Here is a 25,913-nt window from a genome sequence, read left to right as displayed (position 1 = left end):
ATTGGGATTCCAGGTCAGCGGAATTAATAAGTCCCCTTCATTTTTTAAAAAGATTTATTTATTTATTTATTTGTTTATTTATTTATTTATTTATTTATTTATTTATTTATACAAGCACTGGGTACAGGCAGAAGCGCAGGAGGGTGAGAGAATTCACCAGAGCCAGAAAGAGAAGAACAGGCAGATTGACGAAATACACTGCTGAGGGGAGCAGCGGGTGTTGCAGGAGAGGTCTGCGCACCATGTGGGACCCTCGCTGGTGGCCAGGGATCGAACTGATGCTGCAGAGGCTGCGGGCAGCTTTGCAAGCCAGCACTCAACCGCTGTGCCACCAGGAGAGGCCTAGTAAGTCCCCTTTAAGTGTGTGGGTGAGGACCCACAGTCAGGCAACCCAGGTTTTTCTGTAACAGCTTGGTGCCCAAGGTGGTTTCCAAGTTACACCCATGGTTGACCAGCCCAAAGTAACTTTCCTTGCATTGGTCACCAGTAGGACGCATTTATGACCTTATCTCCCTCTTTTTCTCTGTAACACTGCCTCCTCTCTAACTTCTTCTCCCTGCTTAGCTCCACCCTCCCTTGGGTGGGATTGAGAAACTGGAACCTCTCCCTTTTTTTTTTCAGATTTTAAAAAAAGATTTATTTATGCATACAAGAACTGGGGTACAGGCTAGAGGTGTGGAGGGTTGAGATGATTCACCAGAGACAGAGCGGGGAACAGAACAGGTGGATCGACTGAAACACACTGCTGAGAGGAGCAGTAGCCAAGTCAGGAGAGGTTTGCTGTGCCATGTGGGTCACCTCCCTGGCCAGGGATTGAACTTGTGCTGCAGTGGCTGTGGCCAGCTTCATAGTGCTGTGTCTTAACCCCTTGCACCACCAGGGAGGACCCTGGAACCTCCCCTTTTCCAGGAGACCACATTATTGCATTATCCCACAGCTCTGTTTTAGTTTATTCATTGCAAACTAACCAGGGGTGAAACAAAATTTAGGGGTGAAACAAAATTTAGAAGAATGTTACATAGTGTTTCACTTCATAGTAGAGAGCATAGCTGGGACTGACAGGGAAGAAAAAGCAGCTGACAGTCCAAGTTCAGAAAATTAAGAAAAGTCTTTCCCCAACACTTTAGACAGGTGTAAGAGATGGGTAAATAAATGCAATATGAAAGAACTAAGAAACCCCATCAGGGCAGCAATTTCTCTTTTCTTGGCATAATATTTTTTTTAAAGATTTATTTATTTATGCATACAAGAGCTGGGGTACAGGCCAGAGATGCGGGGGGTGAGAGAATTCACCAGAGACAGAGTAGGACACAGAATAGGCAGATTGACTGAAAATACACTGCGGAGGGGAGCAGCAGGCGAGGCAGGAGAGGTCTGCTGCACCATGTGGGTCAGCTTCCCGGCCAGGGATTGAACTCAAGTGGCAGTGACTGCTGATAGCATCATAGTGCTGACACTTAACCCTTGCGCTATCAGGGAAGCCCAGGTAGGCTCATTGTCAGTTTTCACAAATGGAAAGAGAATTTGGAACCTTGATTGATGTTGCAGACCTTTAATGCTGAGACAGGCAGGTAGACAGCAAGAGCGACTCCAACCCTTGGGGAGGAGGGACAAGCAACTCCACTGCCCATAGCCACACAACCAATACATTGTTTCAAATGCCAGGCCCATCTGTTGTTTGCTAAATGTCTGAAAAGTGGAAAACACAGCATCTCAAGGTATGGGCTCTCTATTTCGTGGAAGGTTAAAAATAGCCTCCTGATTCACTTATGTTTCTTTAGAGTTACTTAGAATTTTTATTTCACACATTTGGAAAAAACTTGGACATACTTTAAAAAAAAGATTTTATTAGACATACTTTAATCATGTTTCACAACTGTGTCTCAAAAGGAAAATCTGAATGAATTAAGTTGGTTTAATTTTTAGGGGTTCTTAAATTTTTCGCCAACTCTTAAATTTTCCATCAGAGAATTTTAAAGCCTATGTTCTGTTATGGTTTTTACTATAAATGCACACTATTTCATTAACCAGAGTGAGTATTCAATATTTTGGCAGTATAAAACATCCTCCATGTTACACTTATCTATCCACCTATCTAAAGTTTAAGTTACCCAGTGTTTGAAAACCAGCGCCCACGCGCCCCCACGGCACAGCTCTACGCACGCGTGCCAAGCTCTGGTCGCTGTCCTAACGGAGAGCGCAGCCCCACTGCATCTAACTTTTAAAATAGTAATTTCTTAACTTGCTCTACACTTATAGCGATTGACTTAACTTTGTCTACCCACCCTTCCAACCAAATTTCTTTCAATTTTCCTTCTCAGGAAGTTGCCTACACTGAACACTGCACCCCGGAATCTCCGGCAGCCCGCCCACCGGGGTGGCGAGCAAGAGACGGCAGCCAGGAAGCCGCCCGGCCGGCGGCGGCGCCTCCCGGAAGTGACGCGGGACGTCGCCCTGCGTGCGGGCGGCTGCGTCGGGCTGCAGGAGAAGATGGCGGTCTCCACAGGTCGGTTCCCTGGCCGGACTGCCGGCTTTCCCATCCCGACCTAGCTCTGCCCGGTCGTCTGCTGCTGGCAGCTGGGTGCTGACCGTGTGGGAGAAGCCGGAGTGCGCCTTCTCGGATACCGGGCTCACCGCGGAGCGAAGCCCGGGACCGGGGAGGGTCGGGCGGGGTCGGCGTTGGCGCCGAGGGCCCGGCCAGGCTGTTGGGGGCAGCGGGTTGTGCTCGCGCGTCGGCCGTGCGCCCCGGGGATGGGGGCGGCGTGGCTCCGGCTCCCGGGCAGGGTCCGGCGGGCGCGGGTCTGAGGGATCGGCGGGGTGCGGTGTGGGAGCGAGGAAAGGAGGCCCGGGACGGGCGGGTGTCGCAAAGGCGTCGGGATAGGGGCTTCCTGGATCGAGTGGGGTTTCCCACGCATTAAACTCGCCTCGTCGTGGGTGAGGAGAGGACTAATGACTTCAGGACCGTTGCTTTTTGTAATAACTGAGATGACCATTCTTACCTGACTGAATACGTGTTATTTTTTTTCCATTTAAGTGAAAAACTGCAGTGCAAGCAAAGTAAAAGCACAGAGCAAGATGAAAGCTAATTGAAGAAAAAGTGGTTTTGTAGATAAGCTACTTCTCGTACTGAATACGATGTTTTGTTTCCTATGAGCCCAGACTTTTAAATTATTACCGCTGAGGTTTTAGAAATTTGACCATTTAAAAATGTTAATTAAAATTGTTGTCTTATTACTTTAACATGTTTCATTTTAAAAACCGTTATTGAAACCAGATTATATAAGTGTGATTTAATATTCCATGACATCTTTGCATAATAAAACGAATTTTCAAGTCTATAATGTGCTAAATGGAAGGCGTCAGTTTATGTTGTGATTGGTGCTTTTAAGGTATAATTTACATACATTTTAATGAAAAATTATGTCTTATAAGTCTGTTGTGTACAGTTGTCATAGCTTGAGAGATTTTTAGCGTTGGGGAAATACTTCAGTTTACTTGGGGTCAGACCTCAGTAAAGCAGCGGTTATTTAAAATGACATTTTAGTGTTAAAACTTTAATAACGGTACTTTGTGTTTGACATGGATGTGCTTGTGAATGAGACCATATGTTTTTTAAGAGTTATGCTTAGTAACTATATAGATTCTTGAACCTTTAGTAATAAAATGATGCATTTTAATTTGATAGTTATTTTGTGGATTGCGTTTATTTAAACATTGTTTTCCCTAACATGCAAATAAGGGTGTGAAAATATTTTTAAAGATCAAAGATTAGATGATATTAATGGCAGACGCTTTTTTGTTAACTACAGTTGGTCAGTAATTTTTGAAAGACAAATATAAATTACAAAGAAGTTGCTCATACACTGTTAGCATATTTATTGTACATTGGAAGCCGTATTTTAGTTACATTTGAGCATTCTGATTGTTACATTTTTACTGTTATTAGACTTACAAAATTTGATACCTTAGCATAATTAAAAAATAATTTAGCCAGTTTACAAAGTTTTCTTAAACCACTAAAGTTCATTTTGAAACTATTGCTGAAACCTTTGCTCTGGTCAATTTCATATTCCTTGTATCCATATTTTGTGCTTTACATCATTGACAATATTAATTGAATTGGGGAAGAGATGAATGCAGAAACGTTGGACTGTGTTTTGAAATTCTTTATACTTTCTGTTGGCTATACTTTTGTTTGCTTTCTGGTAGCATGGGAGGTAAAAAGTACCTGTATATTTGTGAAATAAAGGTGATACATCTTGAGATTTAAAGTTAGATGAACTGGATGGCTGTAGTACACTGGTTTTTTATTTAAGCCAAAATAATCTTGATAAAAATAGTCGTTTAATACACCAAAAAGAAGAAAAACACCTGGCAGGATTTTTTGATATTTACTAAATCATCATTTTTACATACATTGAATTATATACTTTACCCATTCTCTTATGACCTTTAAGGTGTAATATACTTTGCCATTTGGTCTTATTTAGCACATGAGAAAACTTGCCTAAAGAAATAGATTTTACATAGTTGGTTAATAATAGAATAAAAATTACAGGTTTTTAAAATCCAGTCTAGTGCTCTTTTCATGATGAGGAACAATGAATTTGGACTATTCCTCAAATTTTGAATCTTACCGACTTTTTAGGCTAGGGGGTGACTTTCGCAATTCCCTTCCTAGCAGAATCATTGTTTCTTAGACACTTCTCATAAATAGAGGTAGGACTGTTGTAGAGATGCCTGTCTAAATTCCCCTTTTCTAAGAGGCTAAGTCTCCGCTGGGAGTCAGAGGATTTTCACAGAGCATAGTTTGAAAAATTCAGAATAACAATTTATTAATATATTTAGTACCTATAAGTAAAAAATTTCATTAGATCACAGCATTGATTGAAGTATTAAAGTATGTGCAATACTTTATAAACAAAATAAACTTTGTATTTTAGAATAGTTGTAGATTTGCAGGAAAGTTGTAAAGATAGAGTTCAGTTATACCTCACAATCAGTTCTCCCTTATTAATGTCTTATGCTAGTATATGGTACATTCGTCATAATTAATGAACAGCATAGAATATTTTATTACCAGCTAAAATCATAGTATACAGATTTTCCTTGTTTTTAACTTAATCTTTTTTTGGTCCCAGGATTCCATCCTATCTAGCAAGGGTACATTGCAACATAAAAATTAAAAATTTCTTACCACTTAAGTTATATCATGGGGCTGGACTCTCTGAAGGTACATGATTGTAAAATGTCTTAAAGAGGCACAGAAAAAAATTGAACATTTTTTATTTGATAATAGGTGTATGTAAACCATTGCAGCAGCAAATAAGACCAAATAATCAACTGATAACTGTTCAGAAATAATCAGCCTTGTGTTTATTGGAATAAGAAATAGGCTAGTTGTGTTTTAGTTTCCCTGCTCCCTCTGATTACTGTACCTTGCTAGGCATGTGTCACTGAATCCCTTAAGCTTGCTCTCCCAATTCTATGAAAAGGCTGGGCAATATGATTTTCCTTGTTTCTCCATTTTCTAACAAAGATACTTGAATATGGGCAGAACTTGGGAGTAGTAAAGAAGAGAATTGCCTGTATAAATCTTAATATATAACCTGGGAACTAAACAATAGAGGAGTTGTATTTCCCTCTTGAGAATTTAGTAACTGGCCCACTAGATTTTCTTGGTCACTTGGGAACCTACATATTCTTAAATATTTGCTTTGCATTTGATTAGATGATTAAGTAGCATCATTAGCATGCAGGCAGTCCTCCCTTTGCACAGTGGTAAGGGCCAATAAAAGAGACAATTCAAACTGAAACTGGGCAAAGCTACTAAGTGAGAAAAGTCATTCTGTGACCTTTGAAAATATTTGCTAAAACATTAAAAATTCTGGTTACAGGTATATTGGAAAATGAAAAAACAGTAAAACTTTGGTATACTGTAATTTAAACATTAGGCAGTAAGAACTAGAGCATTAATTTCTTCATAAAATTTTCTCAAGAGCACTTTGAACAATGCCTTTATGTGGAGCAGTCATCATTTCTGTGCTTGGTGAATTGTCATACTTCTAAGTTTCGATCAACTTCCAACTTTTATCCTTTTGTGCTTTCAGTGTTAAGAAATATCTCTGAGAGCTACCTTATTGTGAGGTTTTTCACCTCCTCTGGGACATTGTCATCCTTTTCTCACAACCACTTTCTCTTTTACATGAATAAGCTCACCTTCATCAAGTTCCTATGACTGCTTATTTTGGGTTGCCTGTATTCCTTTAATTAGATATTTTTCTTTAACTCTTATATTTTAAAATTTCATTCCAGTGTTACCAGTTTCTTTTTTCCCCTGCACTTTCATCTTTGTTGCCTAGTTTGCTTTTTTGACTTCTCTTCTTTTTACTAGTGTGTCGTATGGGTTTACACTAGAGACCGGGAGTCAATAAAATTATGTGCTTTGCTGTCTGTATGTGAATTTAAGATGTGTAGTGAACTGTGATGGTGAAACTTGAAAGGTGGTATATAATTCGCCACTTTACACACATAGTTACTTATATAGTAATTTGGGTACTTTATGGAAAGTTTGTACTTTATGCAGTTACTCATAGTTAATATACTATGGTAACTGAAGTTTGAACTGTGCTGTTGGGGCACTTGTGTTTTTTTTTTAATAATTTTTAAAATTTTATTTTTTTAGGATTTATTTATTTATGCATATAAGAACTGGGGTGTAAGCCAGAGATGGGGGGGCGGTGAGAGGATTCACCAGAGAGAGTGAATCCTTCCTCGAGGACATTGTCATCCTTTTCTCACAACCATTTTGCTCTTTACATCAATAAACTGAAATATACTGCTGCGGGGAGCAGCGGGAGAGACAGGAGAGGTCTGCTGTGACATGTGGGTTGCTCCCTGGGCATCTGGGGATTGAACTTGTGCTTCAGTGGCTGGCTATAGCTTGATAGCGCTGTGTCTATTTAACCCCTGAGCCACCAGGGAGGCCCCACTTGATTTTTTCAACCAAACTGAAAATCATGCGTTATGGAGCCATATGTGGAAACTTCCACTTAGCAATTATTTAGGGAGCTGTTTCATTCAAACTTTTAAGATGTGGATATAAAACAAGGAAACTAGAATAATATATATTTTTAAAGTTTTATTTATACAAGAACTGGGGTACAGGCCAGAGGCACCGGAGGGTGAGAGAATTCACCAGAGACAGAGCAGGGAGCAGAACAGTCAGACAGATGGAAAAGCACTGCTGAGGGGAGCAGCCGGTGAGGCAGGGGAGGTCTGCCGTGCCATGTGGGTATCTCCCTGGCTGACTGGAAATTGAACCGGTGCTGCAGAGGCTGCGGACAGCTTCACAGCCCTGTGCTCAACCCACTGCGCCACCGGAGAGGCCTTAGAATAATATTTAATGTTCAAAAGTTTGCTTCAGAAATAATTGCCTTTTTAAGAGCTATTTTTTAAGAAGTAAATTTGAGCTATTAAGTTAGATGGAACTTCAAGAGTGAATTTGGAAGTGAGATATTCTTATTCACAGTCTTACCTGTTGTTAAGAGCACATGCTGTTTTCAGTCTAAGTGGGAATTCAGCATAGTTTCAAACCATGGAAGTAGAGGAATTTTTTTTTTTAGATTTATTTTTATTTATGCATGCAAGAACTGGGGTGTAGGCCAGAGATGCAGGGTGTGTGTGTGGGTGGGTGGGTGGATTCACCAGAGACAGAATGGGGTGCAAAACAGGCAGATCTACTGAAAAACACTGCTGAGGGGAGCAGGGGGTGAGACAGGAGAGGTCTGTTGGGCCATATGTGGGTTAGCTACCTGGCTGGGGATTGAACTCATGCTGTAGTGGCTGGCAGTAGCTTGATAGCTCTGAGACTTTTAACTCCTGTGCCACCAGGGAGGCTCGAAGTAGAGAAATTGTTATGGCCTTGTATAGAACTAGATATATTGAAATAGTTCTAATGTTCTAATACAAAAAGTATATTATGGATACAGGCCAAGTTTATTTTATAGATGAACAGTGGAAATCTACATATGAAATGACTTTTACAAGATTTTTTAGCTAAACGTAGAGTCCAAAGCTAGTTGCTTGATTTCAGGTTTTTGTTGCTTTTTCTGTATTGTACTATAAAATTTGATTGCTTTCATTTTGTAGAAACCCAATATTATTTCTTTTTTTTTTTTAAAGATTGATTTATTTATTCAAGCACTGGGTACAGTCAGAAGCGCGGGAGGGTGAGAGAATTCACCAGAGCCAGAGGGGGAGCAGAGCAGGCAGAAGGACCGAAGTACACCGCTGAGGGGAGCAGCGGGCGGCAGGAGAGGTCTGCGTGGCATGTGGGACCCTCTTCCGGTGGCTGGGGAGCAGCCGGGGATCGAACCGGCACTGCAGAGGCTGCAGGCAGCCTCGCAATCCAGCGCTCAACCGCTGCGCCACCAGGGAGGCCCCCAATAATATTTCTTAAATAAATGTCTTTTAGGATCAAAACAAGATATTTGGTAGTGTAGTGGTTTTTTTAAAAATATTTTTATTTTTTTTTTCAAGATTGATTTATTTATGCATACAAGAGCTGGGGTACAGGCCAGAGGTGTGAGGGTGGGGATGAGAGGATTCACCAGAGACAGAGCAGGGAACAGAACAGGCAGATTGACTGAAGTACACTGCTGAGGGGAACAGCGGGTGAGTCAGGAGAGGTCTGCTGTGCCATGTGGGTTGCTCCCTGGCAGGCCGGGGATCGAACTCGTGCTGCAGAGGCTGCGGACAGCTGCAGAGGCTGCGTCTTAATCTCTTGCGCCACCAGGGAGGCCCTTGTAATGGCTTTGTAAGTAATTAAAACTACATGTTCTTTTAAGGAGTGAATGTTGAAAATAATAAAAATTAAGGAAAATTGATTTTTGTGACTAAATATTATTACACATTTACCATCTTGTGAACACAAATTTGGTATTGCAGACATAATATATATTGTAAATAAAATATATATGTAGTTGTTCCCTTAGGGTTTCTTTTTTATCTGAACTTTTCCCCCATGAACTTATTTTGGGGAACAGGAAGGCAGGTTTTTGGGAGTGCTCTGAGGGGGTTTATGGAAACTTATCTCTGAGAAGTAGGAATTACATCCTGATGAATTATTTAATGTTTCTCGAATTGCTCATAATGTGATCTTTTAGGACATTTAATGTGTATGATTTAATAAATACTATTTAATACTATGTGCTCTCCACCCATCTTCCTCCTCCTGCCTATTTTACCAAATAGGGTGCTTCTGGACAAGATTATATATTTATTAAATGGGATCAATTTGGTTCCACGATTTGTGGGACTGGGAAGACTGGGCAACAACACTGAAACCTAGACTCTCTTTCTCTCCAGGGGTTTTGAAGTGTCTGTTAAAATTTAGTGTCCTGTGGAAATAAAGGTCAGTTTCTTGGTGATCTCCCTGACTACACTTTTGAATGAAAGGTTTCATAAGAAAGCTGAAATTTCTAGGATGTGGAGCTTTAGGTGAATATTGAATTTGGTTTCTGGGAGTTCATCTTTTCTATTTTATTTTGTAAACAACTTTATTGAGATATAATTCACATATGCAGTTCACCTATTGAAAGTGTACAATTCAGTGGTGTTTGGTATATTTACAGATGTGTGCAGTGAATACCACAGCCATTTAAAACATCACTTCAAAAAGTGATATATATTACTTCTTTGATATATATCACTTTTTATATATCATTTCTATGATATCATATATACACACACACACACGTCCTTTAGCTCTTAACCACCCAATCTCTCAATTTTCCCCTTCCAGCAGCTTTAATTTCAGGCCAAATTATGGAATCATATGGTATGTGTTTTTTTTTTAAGATTTATGTGTATAAGAGCTGGGGTTGCAGGTCAGAGATGTGGTGCAGGTGGGGACAGTGTGGGAGGATTAATCAGAGACAGAGTGGGGCGCAGAACAGGCAGATCCACCTAAATACACTGCTGAGGGGAGCACTGGGCGAGACAGGAGAGGTCTGCTGTGCCATTTGGGTAATCTCCCTTCCAGGCATCGAACTTGTGCTGCAGTAGCTGGTGGATTGCTTCATAGTGCTGACGCTTTAACCCCTTGCGCCACCAGGGAGGCCCCGGTCTTTTTTTAAAACTGCATGGGCCTCCCCTAGTGGTGCAGGCAGTTGAGCACAGCGCTGTGAAGCTGTCCACAGCCTGTACAGCACCTGTTTGATTCCAGTTGGCCGGCGAGGGTCCCATATGGCGCGGCAGACCTCTCCTGTCTCGCCTGCTGCTCCCCTCAGCAGTGTATTTTGTCAGTCTGCCTGTTTTGTTTGTTCCTCACTCTGTCTATGGTCAATCCTCTCACCCTCCCGCGCATCTGGCCTGCACCCCAGATCTTGTATGTATAAGTAAATAAATCTTTTTTTTCAAAAATAAACTGCAGAGTTTTATTGAGATTACATAACAAAAGTCAGTTTATTGCTATAACAACAGCATGTGTTGCTTCAGCTTGTCATTTTAACTTAATGTCCATCACCTGATTCTGGAATTTTAGTAAGTGCTTGATTAGATGGAGTCTTCCTTTTCATATCAGGACCATCACTGCCTTCACCCCCAGTCTTTTTCAGAACCATTTCCAGGTGATCACGTTCCAAGTCAGGTTCTTGAAATGCAGGTGCTCTTCCTTCTCTCTCTTGCTCAGGTTCAATATCTGGATTTTTCAGTTGGTGGTTCCTCTTGTTGAGATTTTTTTTTTGTTACTGTTTGTTGGGCAATGAGAGGTTTACCTCGAGAACATTCATGGCCATTTCTCCTTCCTTTAGATGTTGATCTCGTGTACTCATCTTTTACCCTGCAAGACAGCAGAGAATGAGATGGCGAATCAGAAAGGGAACCTAAACTACGCCATAGTGATGTCATGCAAGATTCCCAGAAAGGGAATGTAGTATGTGGTTTTTTATAACTGCTTCTTCCACTTAGTACATGTTTTTAAGGTTGGTCAATGTTGTGATGTGTATTGGTATTTCATCCCTTTTTACGGCTGAATTATATTTTATATATACCACCTTTATCCATTCATTAGTTCACTTGGATTGTTTCCATCTCTTGTGATTGTGAATACTGCTGCTATAAACATTTGGGCATAAGTTTCTGTAAGGACATGTATTTATTTCTTCTTGCTATATACCTAGGATGGGAATTGCTAGGTCACATGGTAAATACCTGCTTTAGAAAATGCCAGGCTGTTTTCCAAAGGGAAAACCATTTTTATTCCCAACAGCAATCTGTAAGAGCCTTGAATTCTTTTTTTTCTTTTTATGATTTATGTATTTATGCATACAAGAACTGGGGTGCAGGCCAGAGGTGTGGGTGGTGAGAGGATTTACCAGAGACAGAGTGGGGAACAGAACAGGCAGGCTGACTGAAATACACTGCTGAGGGAGCAGTGGGCAAGACAGGAGAGGTCTGCTGCGCCATGTGGATAGCTCCCTGGCTGGCCGGGAATTGAACTCTTGCTGCAGAGGCTGTGGACAGCTTCACAGTGCTGTGCTTAACCCCTTGCCCCGCCCCACCATTTTTCTTAATTTATATTTTTATTGCAGTGTGATTAACATGTTAGTTTCAGGATACAACATAATTTGATATTTGTTTGATCATTGAAAAATGATCACAGTAAGTCTAGTTAAGCTTTCTTTTCATCTGATCACTTAAGGTCTATCTCAGTTACTTTCAGACATGCTATGCAGTATTATTAAATGTAGTCATCATGCTGTGTTTTATATGTTACATCCTTGTGTAAAATACAGCCTTATTTATTTTATAAATGGAAGTTTGTAACTTTTGATCCCCCATCCATTTTTTTAAATATATATATATTTAAGATTTATTTATTATACAAGCATTGGGTACAGTCAGAGGCACGAGAGGGTGAGAGAATTCACCAGAGCCAGAGTGGGAAACAGTAGAGGAAGACTGACGATACACTATTGAGGGGAGCTGCAGGCGGCAGGAGAGATCTGCGCGCCATTTGGGACCCTGGCGCGCTGCCGGGGATCGAACTGGTGATGCAGAGGCTTGCAGGCAGCTTCGCAGCCCAGCCCTCAACTGCTGCGCCACCGGGGAGGCCTCCCCCCAATCCATTTTGACCACCCCTCACTCTGGCTTCGCAAACCACTGATCTCTCTTCTTTTTTTAACAATTTATTTATTTATGCATATAAGAACTGGGGTGTAGGCCACAAGTTCAGGAAGAGGGAGTGGGGTGAGAGGATTCACCAGAGACAGAGTGAGAAGCAAAAGAGGAAGATCTACTGAAATGCACTGCTGAAGGGAACCGTGGGCAAGGCAGAAGAGGTCTGTTGTGCTATGTGGGTATCTCCCTGGCTGGCTGGGGATGGAACTAGTGCTGCAGTGGCTGGTGATAGCTTGATAGCTCTGTCTTTAACCCCTGTGTCACCAGGGAGGCTCCAATCTGTTTTTTGTATCTGAACTTTTTTTTAAAAGATTTATTTATTTATGCATACAAGAGCTGGAGTACAGGCCAGAGGTGTGGGGGGTGAGAGGATTCATCAGAGACAGAGTGGGGAACAGAACAGGCAGATTGACTGAAATACACTGCTGAAGAGAGCAGTGGGCGAGCCAGGAGAGGTCTGCTGTGCTATATGGGCCACTCCCTGGCCAGCTGGGGATGGAACTCGTACTGCAGAGGCTGCAGACAGTTTTCATCGGTTGCGTCTTAACCCCTTGTGCCTCCAGGGAGGCCCTGAACTTTTTTTTTAAAGATTTATTTATTTACTTTCATCTTATTTATTCATTCATTTATTTATTTATTCATTTATTTATTTATTTATGGAAGCACTGGGTACAGTTAGAAGCGCGGGAGGGTGAGAGAATTCACCAGGGCCAGAGCGGGGAGCAGAGCAGGCAGAAGGACCGAAGTGCACTGCTGAGGGGAGCAGCGGGCGGCAGGAGAAGTCTGTGCGCCGTGTGGGACCCTACTCCGGTGGCCGGGGAGCAGCCGGGGATCGAACTGGCGCTGCAGAGGCTGCAGGCAGCTTCGCAACCCAGTGCTCAACCGCTGCGCCACCAGGGGAAGCCCTGAACTACTTTTTTTTTTTTTTTTTTAAATTAGTGAGCAAGAGGGCTTATATCTGGTGTGGACTAATAATGATCATCATTAATCAGTTCTATGCACATGAGGTCAACAACAAATAATAGTCACATTTAAGTGGATATTTAATATATTTATCTCATATACATACCTTACTTTAAAATGTGTATAGCCTTGCTGGTCCATTGCATTTCTGTATAGTTATGCCTATTTTTATAATTAAGTATCATGCCAAAAAGACAAAGAATAACATCAAAGGAAAACTGTTTCAAAATATTTTTTTTGTGTAATGGAATGAATTGAATTGTTGGAGGGCCTCCCTGGTGGCTTGTTAAAGACAGCAGCACTATCAAGCTGTAGCCAGTAATTGCAGCATGAGTTTGATCCCCTGCAGGCCCGGGAATTAACCCACATAGGGAGGCAGAACTCTCCTGTCTCACTTGCTGCTCCCCTCAGCAGTGTCTGTAGATCTGCCTGTTCTGCTCCCCACTCTATCTCTGGTGAATCCTCACTCCCCATACCTCTGGCCTAAACCCCAGTTCTTGTACACATAAATAAATACATCTTTGGGGGAAAAAAACAAAACTCAAATGAATTGTTGGAAAATGTTAAATGTTGGTGCTGTACACCAAAAAATACAAATAATGTTTAGGGTTACCAGTAAACTAGTATCTGATTGCAAACAACAGAAACTCTCTGTTCATTGGAAAAAAGGTGTTACATATTATTAGGAGGCTTCCAGAACTGGTGGGGCTGCACATTCAGGCTATTCCATCAGAATCAAGTACATTTCTTGGTGAGACATTACTGACACTCCACTAGGGATAGTCTCTCAACTGTGACACTTATGCTCTGAAAACTAGATGTCCTTGAAAACTGGATCCTTCAAGAAGTGATTCTGTGCAGTGCTTTTTTCAACCTGTATTTTCAGCTTCTATATTGTAACTTTGGGTAAGTTTACTTGGTTAGTGCAACCTGGATTTCTGCACTTAGACTGGGAGAGTTTCTGGCTTCTACCTTAGGGATATTCATGGATGTATTTATATAATGTAGTTAAGATTTTAGAGATGTTTCAAATATAATTAAGATGTTTAAAAAATTAAGATTTTTTTTTTTTATTATATACCCAGAGTGGAATTGTTGCATCTGATTTGGTAGTTTGTAGTTCTATTTTGAATTTTTTGAGGACTTTCTATATTGTTTTCCATAGTAGTCGCACCAGTTTATATTACCACCAACAGTGGGAACTAATTTTTCTCCATGTCCTCTCAAGGACTTATTTCTTATTTTTTTGATAATAACCGCTAACAGATATGAGCTGATAATTCCTTTTTATTTTTTCCTCTTTTACGTGAAGAAACTAGATGAATATACATGTACCTATCCCTAGCACTCTTAAATTCTGTATTTACAAATTTTTTATGTAAAGCTTCCTTCCAAGTACTAGACACCTTTCTTTATGCCCAGAGGTGATCACTATCCTGATTTTGCGGTATATGTTTTCCACAAACCTCTATATTCTTTTGCTGTATATGTTTATACTGAAGAACAGATAGCTTTCTTTTTTTCCCTCTTTTATTGTGAAATATACATAACAAAATTTACCATATTAACTGATTACAGTTCAGTAATGTTAAGGATATGCATATTGTTGTGCAGCCAATCTGCAGAACTTTTTCAGCTTGTAAAACTGAACCATAAGACAGCATTAAACAGCATGTGTTAAATAAAATTTAGCATTGATAATGGTAGCTCTGATTCTCATTTCAGTTGCAACAGTATTCTGCCATGGATTATACCACATTGTGCTTAGGTATCTAAATTTTCACTGTTAGTATTTAGTGAACATTTTTGTTCCTACCTTCCTGTGAACTCTTGCATGAGTTTCTCTAGCCCTATTCCTGAATCTCTATAAATGCTAGCATTTTCCTCATTGGAGTAGTCTGCCAGTTTATTCTGACCTCATCAGAGAATTTTAGTTCTACATCTTAAACAAAACTTGATAGTTGTCAGTCTGATTTTGTTTCCCTGATAACTGTTGAGTTTAAGCATCATTTTCTTTGTTTGTATATTCATGTTTCCCCTTTTATCTATTGGTCTTACTCAAATTCTGCCAAGTTCCACCAATGTCCTTTATTTTTTTTTTTTAATTTTAAATTTATTTTGGAAGATTTATTTATTTATGCATACAAGAACTGGGTTACAGGCCAGAGGTGTGGGCGGTGAGAGGATTCACCACAGACAGAGTGGGGAATAGAACAAGCAGACTGACTGAAACATACTGCTAAGGGGAGCAGCGGGCGAGATAGGGGAGGTCTACTGTGCCATGTGGGCAGCTCCCTGGCCACGAATCGAACCCGTACTGCAGTGGCTGCGGAAAGCCCCATAGGTTGCATCTCAACCCCCTGTGCCACCAGGGAGGCCCATCCACCAATGTCCTTTGAAGCAAATTACACACACACACACACACACACAGGCAGATTGCTCTTATCAGTTTTTTATGCTCTATGTTTTGTAATTTTCTCCACTAACATCTTACATGTTTACAGATACATACTCAGACTGTGTTTTTAAAATTTTTTTATTTATATGCATTTTATATCTTTTTTTAAAAAAAGGATTTATGTATTTTTACATACAAGAACTGGGGTACAGGCCAGAGGTGGGGGGTGGGTGAGAAGATTAACCGGAGACAGAGTGGGGAGCAGAACAGGCAGATTGATTGAAATGCACTGCTGAGGGGAACAGCAGGCAAGTTAGGAGAGGTCTGCTGTCCCATGTGGCTAGCTTCCTGGTGGGGGATTGAACTCATGCTGAAATGGCTGCAGATAGCTTCATACATAGGTTGCGTCTTAACACCTTTTGCCACCAGGGAGGGCCCTCATTGTTCATTTTTAAAAAATGTTTGCTTCCCTGCCACCACCCTCAGGTGTAGTCCCCAGAGAATTTTGTTCACCAATTCACCCGTGCACCATCTCCACAGTCCCCTATGCACCTTCTTCCCGCCCTCTGATCCCTCATCCTCCTCGTCTCCCTTGTTTCCCTCGTCTCTCCTGCAGGATGTCTTTGGTTTACAATGGTCTGTCTTTTTTTTTTTTTTTGGTTGTGTTTTGTATTTTATTTTTTTCCCCTGATGTCTTGTTTCCCCTGTATTCCTTTTATAAGTGAAATCATCCTATATTTTTCTTCTGACTTATTTTACTGAGCATAATTCCTTCTAGCTCCATCTATGTTGCTGCAAATGGCATGAGTTTCTCTTTTTTGATTGCTGAGTATTATTCCATTGTGTATATATACACCACATGTTCTTGTTTCAGTCATCTATTTTTGAGCATTTGGGTTGTTTCCAGGTTTAACCTATTGTAAATAGTGCTGCAATGAACAGGTTTACAGGTGTTCTTTTGAATCACTGTTTGTGTCCTTTGGGTAGATCCCTAGGAGTGAAATTGCTGGGTCATTTGGTAGCTCCATTTTTAGTAGACTGAGGAAACTCCACATAGCTTTCCATAGAAGTTGGACGAGTATCCACTCACACGAGCAGTGTAGGAAAGTTCCTTTTCTTTTTTCTTTTTTGTTTATTTTTAAGATTTTTTTTTTATATTCCCCATACAACTGCATACCCCCTTATTTTGACCCCAATCCCTCCTCTCTCCCCCACCCCCCATAGTGTTTCTCTGGTTTATAGTTGCTTGTTGATTTTGATTTTTACTTTATTATAGTTATTCCTTTTCCTGGTCTCTTGTTTAGGTTTTCTAGATTCCTACTATGAGTGAGATGATCCGGTATTTTCCTTTTTCTTTCTGGCTTATTTCACTGAGCATGATCCCTTCCAGCTCCATCCATGTTGCTGCAAATTGCATGAGTTTATTTTTTTTTGATTGCTGAGTAATATTCCATGGTGTATATGTACCACATATACACAATGTATATGTACCAAATGTATATGTATATGTACCATCTTCTTGATCCAGTCATCTATTTTAGGGCATTTGGGTTGTTTACAAAACTTAGCTATTGTAAATAGTGCTGCTATAAACATAAGGGTGCAAGTGCCCTTTGGAATTAATGTTTCTGTGTCCTTTGGGTAAATATCTAGGAGTGTAATTGCTGAATTGTATGGAAGCTCTATCTATAGTAGGTTGAGGAATCTCCACACAGCTTTCCATAGTGGTTGGACCATTTTGCACTCCCCCCAGCAGTGCAGGAGAGTTCCTTTTTCTCCACATCCTTGCCAACATTTGTTCTTGCTAGTTTTTTTAATATGTGCCATTCTCACTGGTGTGAGATGGTATCTCATTGTAGTTTTGATTTGCATTTCCTTGATTGCAAGTGATGTGGAACATTTTTTCATATGCCTGTTGGCCGTTTGCATTTCCTCTTGGAGAAATTTCTTTTGAGTCTTCTGCCTATTTTTTGACTGGATTATTTTCTTTGTTGTTGTTGAGTCTCATCAGCTCTTTGTAGATTTTTGTGATCAGTTCTTTATCATTAGTGTTGTGTGCAAAAATGTTCTCCCAGTCGATGGAGTTTCTCTTTGTTTTGGTTATTGTCTCTTTTGCTGTGCAGAAGCTCTTTAATTTGATGTAGTCCTAGCTGTTTATCTTTGCCTTCACTATCTCTGCTTTGGGTGATGTGTCTGTAAAGATGTCTTTGAGGTGCATGTCATGTAGTTTTTTTTTTAAAGATTTATTTATTTATTATTTATACAAGCACTGGGTACAGTCAGAAGCGCGGGAGGGTGAGAGAATTCACCAGAGCCAGAGCGGGGAGCAGAGCAGGCAGAAGGACCGAAGTACACTGCTGAGGGGAGCAGCGGACGGCAGGAGAGGTCTGCGCGCCATGTGGGACCCTCCTCCGATGGCCGGGGAGTAGCCGGCGATTGAACCGGCACCGCAGAGGCCGCGGGCAGCTTCGCAACCCAGCACTCAACCGCTGCGCCACCGGGGAGGCCCCATGTAGTTTTTTTGCTTATATTTCCTTCTATGTATTTTATGGTTTCAGGTCTTATGTCTAGTTCTTTAATCCATTTTGAGTTGGTTTTTGTGCAATGGTGTGAGGTAGTAGTCAAGTTTCATTCTTTTACATGTAGCATCCCAGTTTTCCCAGCACCATTTATTGAGCATACTTTCTTTGCTCCAATGCATATTCTTTGCTCCTTTGTCAAAGATTAGTTGACCATAAATCTGTGGATTTATTTCTGGGTTTTCTGTTCGGTTCCATCAGTCTGTGTGTCTGTTCTGGTTCCAATACCATGCAGTTTTGATGATTATGGCTTTGTAGTATAGTTTGAAGTCTGGGCGTGTGATGCCTCCATTCCCTTTTTTTTTTTTCAGGAGGGTTTTGGCTACTTGGGGTTTTTGGTGGCTCCATATGAATTTCATCATTTTTTTTTTTATTTCTTTGAAGAATGACATTGAAATTTTAATTGGAATAGCTTTGAATCTGTAGGTTGCTTTTGGTAGGATAGCCATTTTGACAATGTTAATTCTTCCAATCCATGAGCAGGGGATGTCTTTCCATTTCTTTGTGTCTTCTTCTATTTCTTTTAACAGTGTTTTATAGTTTTTTTGTATAGGTCCTTTACTTCTTTTTTAGGTTTATTCCCAAGTATTTGATTTTTTTTGTTTCAATAATAAAAGGAATGGTTTTCTTGATTCCTTCTTCTTCAGATTGATTGTGTATAGGAAGGCTACTGATTTTTGCGTGTTGATTTTGTATCCTGCCACTTTACTAAACTGATTGATTAGTTGAGATAGTTTTTCTGTGGAGTTTTTGGGGTTCTCTATGTATATTTCATATTGTCTGCGTATAGTGATAGTTTGACTTCTTTCTTGCCTATTTGGATTCCTTGTATGTCTTTCTCTTGTCTTATTGCTCTGGCTAGGACTTCCAGTATCATGTTGAAAAGCAGTGGTGAGAGTGGACATCCTTGTCTTGTTCCAGATCTTAATGGGAATGCTTTCAGCTTTTCACCATTGAGAATGATATTGACTGTGGGCTTGTCATATATGGCCTTTATGATGCTGAGGTATGTTCCTTGTATCCCCAGAATTGCAAGGGCCTTTATCATAAATGGGTATTGTAATTTCTCAAATGCTTTCTCAGCATCTGTTGATAGTATCATATGGTTTTTATATTTCTTTTTGTTGATGTGTTGGATTACGTTGATTGATTTTCGGATGTTGAACCATCCTTGTGTCCCTGGAATAAATCCTATTTGGTCATGGTGAATTATCTTATGACTACACTGTTGGATTCTGATAGCTAAAATTTTATTGAGGATTTTTGCATCAATGTTCATTAATGAGATTGACCTGTAATTTTCTTTTTTTGTGCTGTCTGTTTGGTTTTCGTATTCGTGTAATGTTGACTTTGTAGAACGTACTTGGTAGTATTCCTTCTTTTTCAATTTTTTGAAAGAGTTTGTGTGGGATAGGCACTAATTTACTGCTGCATGTTTGGTAGAATTAATTTGTGAAGCCATCTGGGCCTGGGCTTTTGTTTTTGGGGAGTGCTTTGATTACTGCCTCAATTTCGCTGCTTGTAATTGGCCTATTTAGTTGTTCTATTTCTTCTTTGTCCAGCTTTGGATGATTGTATCCTTCTAGGAACTTTTCCATCTCTTTTAAGTTCTTGAATTTGTTTCCATGTAAGTGTTTGTAGTATTCTTTGATTATTTTTTGATTTTCACTGAGTCTGTTGTGATTTTTCCTCTTTCATTTATAATGCTATTTATATTTGTTTTCCCCCATTTTTTCTTCGTGTGCCTGGCTAGAGGTTTGTCTATGTTGTTTAGTTTTTCAAGGACCAACATTTGGTTTCATTGATCTTTTGGATTGTTTTTTTAATTTCCAATTCATTAATTTCTGCTTTGATTTTTATTATTTCCTTTCTTCTACTGGCGTTCGGGTTTTTTTGTTGTTCTTTTTTTAGCTTTTTGAGATGTGAGATTAGGTTGTTTCTTTGAGTTCTTTCTTGTTTGTTGATTTGAGCCTGTATTGCTATATATTTTACTCTTATTACTGCTTGTGCTGCATCCATTACATTCTGAAAAGTGGTGTCCTCCTTGTCGTTGAACTCAAAGTATTTTTTATTTTCTTCTTTGATTCTCATTAGTCCAGTCTTCTTCCAGTTGTGTGGATTTCAATCTCCATGAAGTGGGAGGGTTCCTTGTTTTCTTTTCATGATTTATTTCTAGTTTGATGCCTTTATAATTGGAGAAGATAGTTGGAATGATTTTGATCTTCATGTATCTGTTGTTTGTCTTGTGGCCCAGTATGTGATCGATTCTGGAGAATGATCCATGTGCACTTAAGAAAAATGTGTGCTCGGATTTTTTTGGGTGCAGTGTCCTATAGATTTCTGTTAAGCCCATGAGTTCTATTTGTTTATTTAGGGCTCTAGTATCTTTATTTTTTGTCTCATTGATCTGTCCATTGGTGAAAGTGGGGTGTTGAAGTCTCCCATCATAAATACATATTTTCTTTAATGTCTGTTTTCAGAGCTGATAATAATTTTCTGATGTATTTTGGTGCCCCTTCATTTGGTGAGTAATGTTGATGAGTGTTATATCTTCCTGATGTATTGTCCCCTTGATCATAATGTAGAGTCTGTCTGTGTCTCTTTTTACCTCTTTTAATTTGAAGTCTCTTTCATTTGATGTAAGTATGGCTGTTCCTGCCTTCTTTTTTATTCCATTTGCTTGTAGGATTGTTTTCAACCTTTTACTTTCAGTCTGTGTTTATCTTTTTGTGGTTAAATGTGTTTCCTGGAGACAGCAGAAGGTTGGATTTTGTTTCTGTTTTTTTTAAATTTAATTTTTTTATAAAGATATATTTATTTATACAAGCACTGGGTACAGTCAGAAGTGGGGGAGGGTGAGAGAATTCACCAGAGCCAAAGCAGGGAGCAGAACAGGCAGACTGATGAAATATACTGCTGAGGGGAGCAGCGGGCGGAGCAGGAGAGGTCTGCGTGCCATGTGGGATCCTCGCTGGCGGCCGGGGATGGAACCGGTGCTGCAGAGACTGCGGGCAGCTTCGCACCTCATTGCTCAACTGCTGCGCCACCGGGGAGGCCCTGGATTTTGTTTTTTCATCCAGCCTGCTACTCTGTGTCTTTTTATTGATGAGTTTAATCCATTTACATTTAGAGTTAATAGTGATATGTTGGCATCTGTGTTTGCCATTTTGTCTGTCTTTTTTGTGATTTTTATTCCTTGCTTTATTCTGTTCTTGTTCATTCCTCTGTTGGTTTTGGCTTTAGGACTTTTTGTAGAATATTTGGAGTGGGTGTTTAGTTGTAATGAATTTCTGGAGTTTCTGTTTGTCTGAAAAGGTCCATATTTTTTCTTTGTAGAGGAAGGAGAGCTTTGTAGGGTAAAGTATTCTTGGTTGACATTTGCTGTCTTGAAGTTTGCTGAATATGTTACTCCATTCTCTTCTTCCCTGTAATGTTTCTTTGGAGAAGTCTGATGTTAGCCTGATTGTTTCCCCTTATAAATTATCTGTTTCTTCCCTCTTGCCAGTTCCATTCTTTTTTCCTTGTCTTGTACTCTTGCAAGCTTTACTATTAGGTGTCTTGCTGTAGTTTTCTTTTCATTATGGTAATTGGGAGTTCTTCTAGCTTTTTGTATGTCTCCTTTTTCATGTTTGGGAGGTTTTCTTCATTTATCTCTGAATAATTTCTCAGTTCCTTTATCTCTCTCCTCACCTTCTGGAATGCCTATAATCCTCACATTTCCTCTCTTTTTCATGGAGTCTGATAATTGTCTAAGCATTCTCATACTGCTTCATTTGCACTTCTCTCTCCTTTTCTTTTTTGGCTTTTTTTATTTCTGTATCTTCGACAGTACTGATCCCTTCTTCTGTTTCATCGATTCTATTTTCATTGCTTTACCCAGAGTTCTTTATCTCCTCAAGTAATCTTTTAATCTCCTACATTTCTTTTTTTCTTTTTTTTTTAAAGGTTTTTTTTTATTTTATTTAATTTATTTATTTATATAAGCACTGGGTACAGTCAGAAGCGCGGGAGGGTGAGAGAGTTCACCAGAGCGGGGAGCAGAGCAGGTAGAAGGACCGAAGTACACTGCTGAGGGAAGCAGTGGGCGGCAGGAGAGGTCTTCCTGCCGTGTGGGACCCTCCTCAGGTGGCCGGGGAGCAGCCGGGGATTGAACAGGTGCTGCAGAGGCTGCGGGCAGCTTCGCAACTCAACTGCTGTGCCACCGGGGAGGCCCTTTCTGCCCATTTTTTGACTGGGTTACTTTCTTTGATTTTGTTGAGTCTCATCAGCTTTTTGTAGATTTTTGTGATCATTCCATTATCATTAGTGTTGTGTGCAAAAATGTTCTCCCAGTTGGTGGGGTTTCTCTTTGTTTCTTTCTGGTTTTTAATCATGATAATCATTAATTTTCTATCTGATAGGCTGAGAAGTTCTTCCATGTCATTGTTCAGCTCTGGTGACTGTATTTCTTCTTGTGGTGTGTCCTTCTACTGCGGACTTGCTTGGTTATTTATATTTTTTTCTTCTCCCTCTTGTTTGCTTTCTAATTAGTTTTATGCATTGCGACGTTGTGCCACTGGTGTTGGCGGGCATCTCTTTGGAGTGCTCCTTTAGGGGTGTCAGAAACTGTTTACCAGACTGAGACCAGCACTGGTAGGCCAAATCTCCACCAGGGTATTGATGCTGTGTTGCTGGGCATTGTCCCTTACAGTTCCCCTCCCTCTGAATTTACTCAGTTCCAGCACGGAATCAAGCTAGGTGGTGATTCTGTTCTGGTCACGAGGTGGTGCCAGAGACCTGTACTTGCTGACGATGCTTTTTCTCAGTGGTTCTCTGAGTAATGGAGAGGGGATGGAGGGGGCACCTCAACACAGGGGCTCTTATTGAAGCTGGGTGCTGTATCTGCCCCGTCTTCACCAGGTACTGTGCCCACAGCTGTATGGATCCCGCGTCCTGAATTCTGCACTCTAGGTCTCAGTTCCAGGGCTATCAGATCCAAAACACTGGCTGTCACCTTGTGCAGTGCCTGCTGCTATGGCGTGTCCCACACCCGGGATCCTGCACCTGGCTCTCAGTTCCAGGATGGGATCTTGCTCCACGCCTTATTTCCCTCCTTACCCCCATTTGCGTGGCCCACCCTCTCTTAGAGCCTGAGGGTGTTTTTGGGATCCCCAGTTTCCAACTATAGGGTGTTGGTGATTTTTTCCTGGTCGCTAGGTGGCGCCAGAGATCTTTTCTAGTGTCCTTCCAGAACTTTTTTTTCCCGTGCGTCTGGGGAATAGATTGGGAGTGGCGTTGAGCACCTCAGTGGTGTGGGGGTGCTGTGTCTGCCCTGTGCCCTACCATCCTGGGATCTCCCACGCCCCAAATTTCGTGCCCCGGGTCTCAGTTCCAAAGCCCTCAGATCCAGGATGTGGGCTGTAGCCCGTTTCAGTGTCCATAGAAATGGCACATTTTGCACCCCGATCCCATGTGTGGGCGCCGGGTTTCTGATTACTCAGTGAGGGACATTCACCTCAATGAGGGCTCTTGCACATCTCCCCGCAAGCCTAGGTCGCAGGCGTGGGGACCTGGACAGCAGTGCTCCGCGACCTGGCGAATGCTTTTTGAGTGAGCTGCTTTTCTGCACAAACTTACCCGCTGGCCTGGAGTCTTTGTTTTTTCTAATGGCGCCCCGATCCATTCGCTCACCTCTGAGGTGATTCCTGCAGGGTTCGCCACAGAGCGAGTTCACAGAGTGAGCTGCCTGAAAATAGTTCCTTTCCACTCACAGTCCAGCCTGATGCGTAGTTTGTTCTTGTTGGTTGTTTTAGTTTTTTTGTAGTTGTGTTTTTTTTTTTTTCCCTCCTTTTGTTACAGGGCAGGGAGAGGGGTAGCCCAAACCCCGCAAACCTGCCTACTCTAAATGGGTTCTGCCATTTGCCGCATCAACACAAAACATATGAGACTTTAATGGGAAGGAACTTTAATACAACTAGGAAACAATACAGGAAAGGCAAAGAATCTAGTTTCTAAACCAAGCACCCAAAGTTACCCGTCCCCTCGTGGGTAAAACTCCATCCAAATGGGATTTCCCAGAGCAAGGCCCCAAAGCCTGCCACAAGTCTAAAGCATTTTCCAGTGGGGACCCACAGAAAAGGGTCAGAAACAACCAGACAAGCCCGGAAGGAAAAGCGCAAAATCAAAATCAAGATAAAAGCTGCCACTGTCATCTCCCCACGGGTCTCACCCACATCTGTGTCACCCAGGCCACCACCAAAAGGCAAGCGCAGTTTCTTCATGTGTCCATAGGCTCCATGCGCCTCCTCCAGGTCTCCTTCTGGCTCCATCCTGCTTCCTTCCTCAGTGTCCTCTGCAGCTTCTTCTCTCCCTGCTCAGCTCCACCGTCCATTTGCATGGGGCAGGGAACCTGGAACCTTCCCCTTTCCTGCGGCCCACCCTGTTACACTTTCAGTTGGTCAGAGAGTGCAGACTTTGTGGGTGGGGAAGGGTAGCTGGGTTCTGAGCTTTCCTCCTTTCTGGTCCTCTTTTATGGCCATTTTCTTCTTTGGACAGTTTGCCTGCCAGAGTCGCTTGTTTATCTTCCGTGTCCCAGTTCTGGCAGGGACTTGCCTCTTTTTCTCCCTATTCACTTTTTTTTTTTTTGTGGGAGGTCTTGCTCTCAGCGTTTCCCCGCTGCCATGTTGATCCCGTCTGGGAGAGTTTCTTTTCCATCACATCCTCACCAACATTTGTTGTTGCTAGTTTTTTTGATATATGCCATTCTCACTGGTGTGTGATGGTATCTCATTGTGGTTTTGATTTGCATTTCCCTGATTACAAGTGATGTTGAACATTTTTTCATATGCCAATGGCCATTTGCATTTCCTCTTTGGAGAAGTGTCTTTTTAGCTTTTCTGCCCATTTCTTGACTGAATTGTTTACTTTGTTCTTGTTGATCATGTGCATAGTCAAGACATTTTTTCCCCCTGGTACATGATACAAGGTTTAATCTGGATTTCTGCTGACTTTATCTGTATTGTATGTGCCATTTTTCATGATACATGTAGATATCTCTTTTGAGTCTTTTCTTTTTTCATTAGTCTGTAGATTTTATGCACTCATTTCACATCTTAATTTTTTCGATGGGAAAGGCGAATTACCTATGAAAATGTCCCCTTCGTTTTCTTTTGAACTTTTTTTTTTTTTCAAACTCTTGCCCCTTAGATTTTTCATAAGAGTATTAGAATTCTTTAGGAAGTTTAAGGAACAATGGTATTGGAATTTCAGTTTACATTATAAGGATCTACAGATCAATTTGAGGAGAGGTAATATTTTTAATGATTTTTCTCATGGACTTAGATTGCTCTGTTCAGTTTTTTGATGCTCTTTGTTCTGTAATTTTCTCCACTAACATCTTACATATTTAACCTGGGTGATTTCCGTTTTTCTTTATGGTACCCCTGGAGAGTTTTTTCTTCTAGGAGACCTTCCTTTTTCCCCTTTGGGGCTTAGTGACCATTTGAAGTTTTCTCATAGGATATTTCACATTGCATTGTGCTGTCTGGAGTCATTCTTGTAAGGTCCATGCAGGAGGCCGGAATGCAGAAGCCAACCAGGAAGCCCACCTGGGGGGCAGGAATGCGGATACCTGCCTGGAGGATTCAGGCAGTGAGCCTCCCCCCTTCCCCTACAAGTCTCTTCTCAGACAAAGAACCTCTACCTGCCCCACGAAACTCCCCCCCCCCCAACAAACTTTTTCCCCCCTGCCATAGGAGCCCAACTTCCCACCTGACCCCTCCTTACCCTATAAAACCCTGCTTCCCCCTAAC

The 25,913-nt window shown here is 41.1% G+C and overlaps 1 protein-coding gene across 4 annotated transcripts in view; it reads left to right on the top strand.

The window, feature by feature from the left end:
• The first annotated feature begins 2,446 nt into the window (after window positions 1-2,446).
• UBE2V2 (ubiquitin conjugating enzyme E2 V2) overlaps window positions 2,447-25,913 on the top strand; it is a 59,010-nt gene continuing 35,543 nt past the window's right edge. For 2 of the 4 annotated variants that reach the window (XM_054692275.1, XM_037506782.1), the window contains exon 1: window positions 2,449-2,506. In XM_054692275.1, the coding sequence (XP_054548250.1) occupies window positions 2,491-2,506 (16 nt within the window). In that variant the 5' untranslated portion in view covers window positions 2,449-2,490. Of the gene's footprint in view, window positions 2,507-10,814; window positions 10,986-25,913 lie in introns of those variants that run through there. The other 2 variants (XM_054692276.1, XM_054692274.1) reach the window with 2 other exon arrangements.

Source organism: Talpa occidentalis, unplaced genomic scaffold (genome assembly GCF_014898055.3).
Source record: "Talpa occidentalis isolate TD23 unplaced genomic scaffold, MPIMG_talOcc4v2.1, whole genome shotgun sequence".
NCBI classification, from domain to species: domain Eukaryota; kingdom Metazoa; phylum Chordata; class Mammalia; order Eulipotyphla; family Talpidae; genus Talpa; species Talpa occidentalis.
The sequence above is the reverse complement of the archived record's forward strand: the minus strand, read 5'-3'. Positions and strand labels throughout refer to the sequence as shown.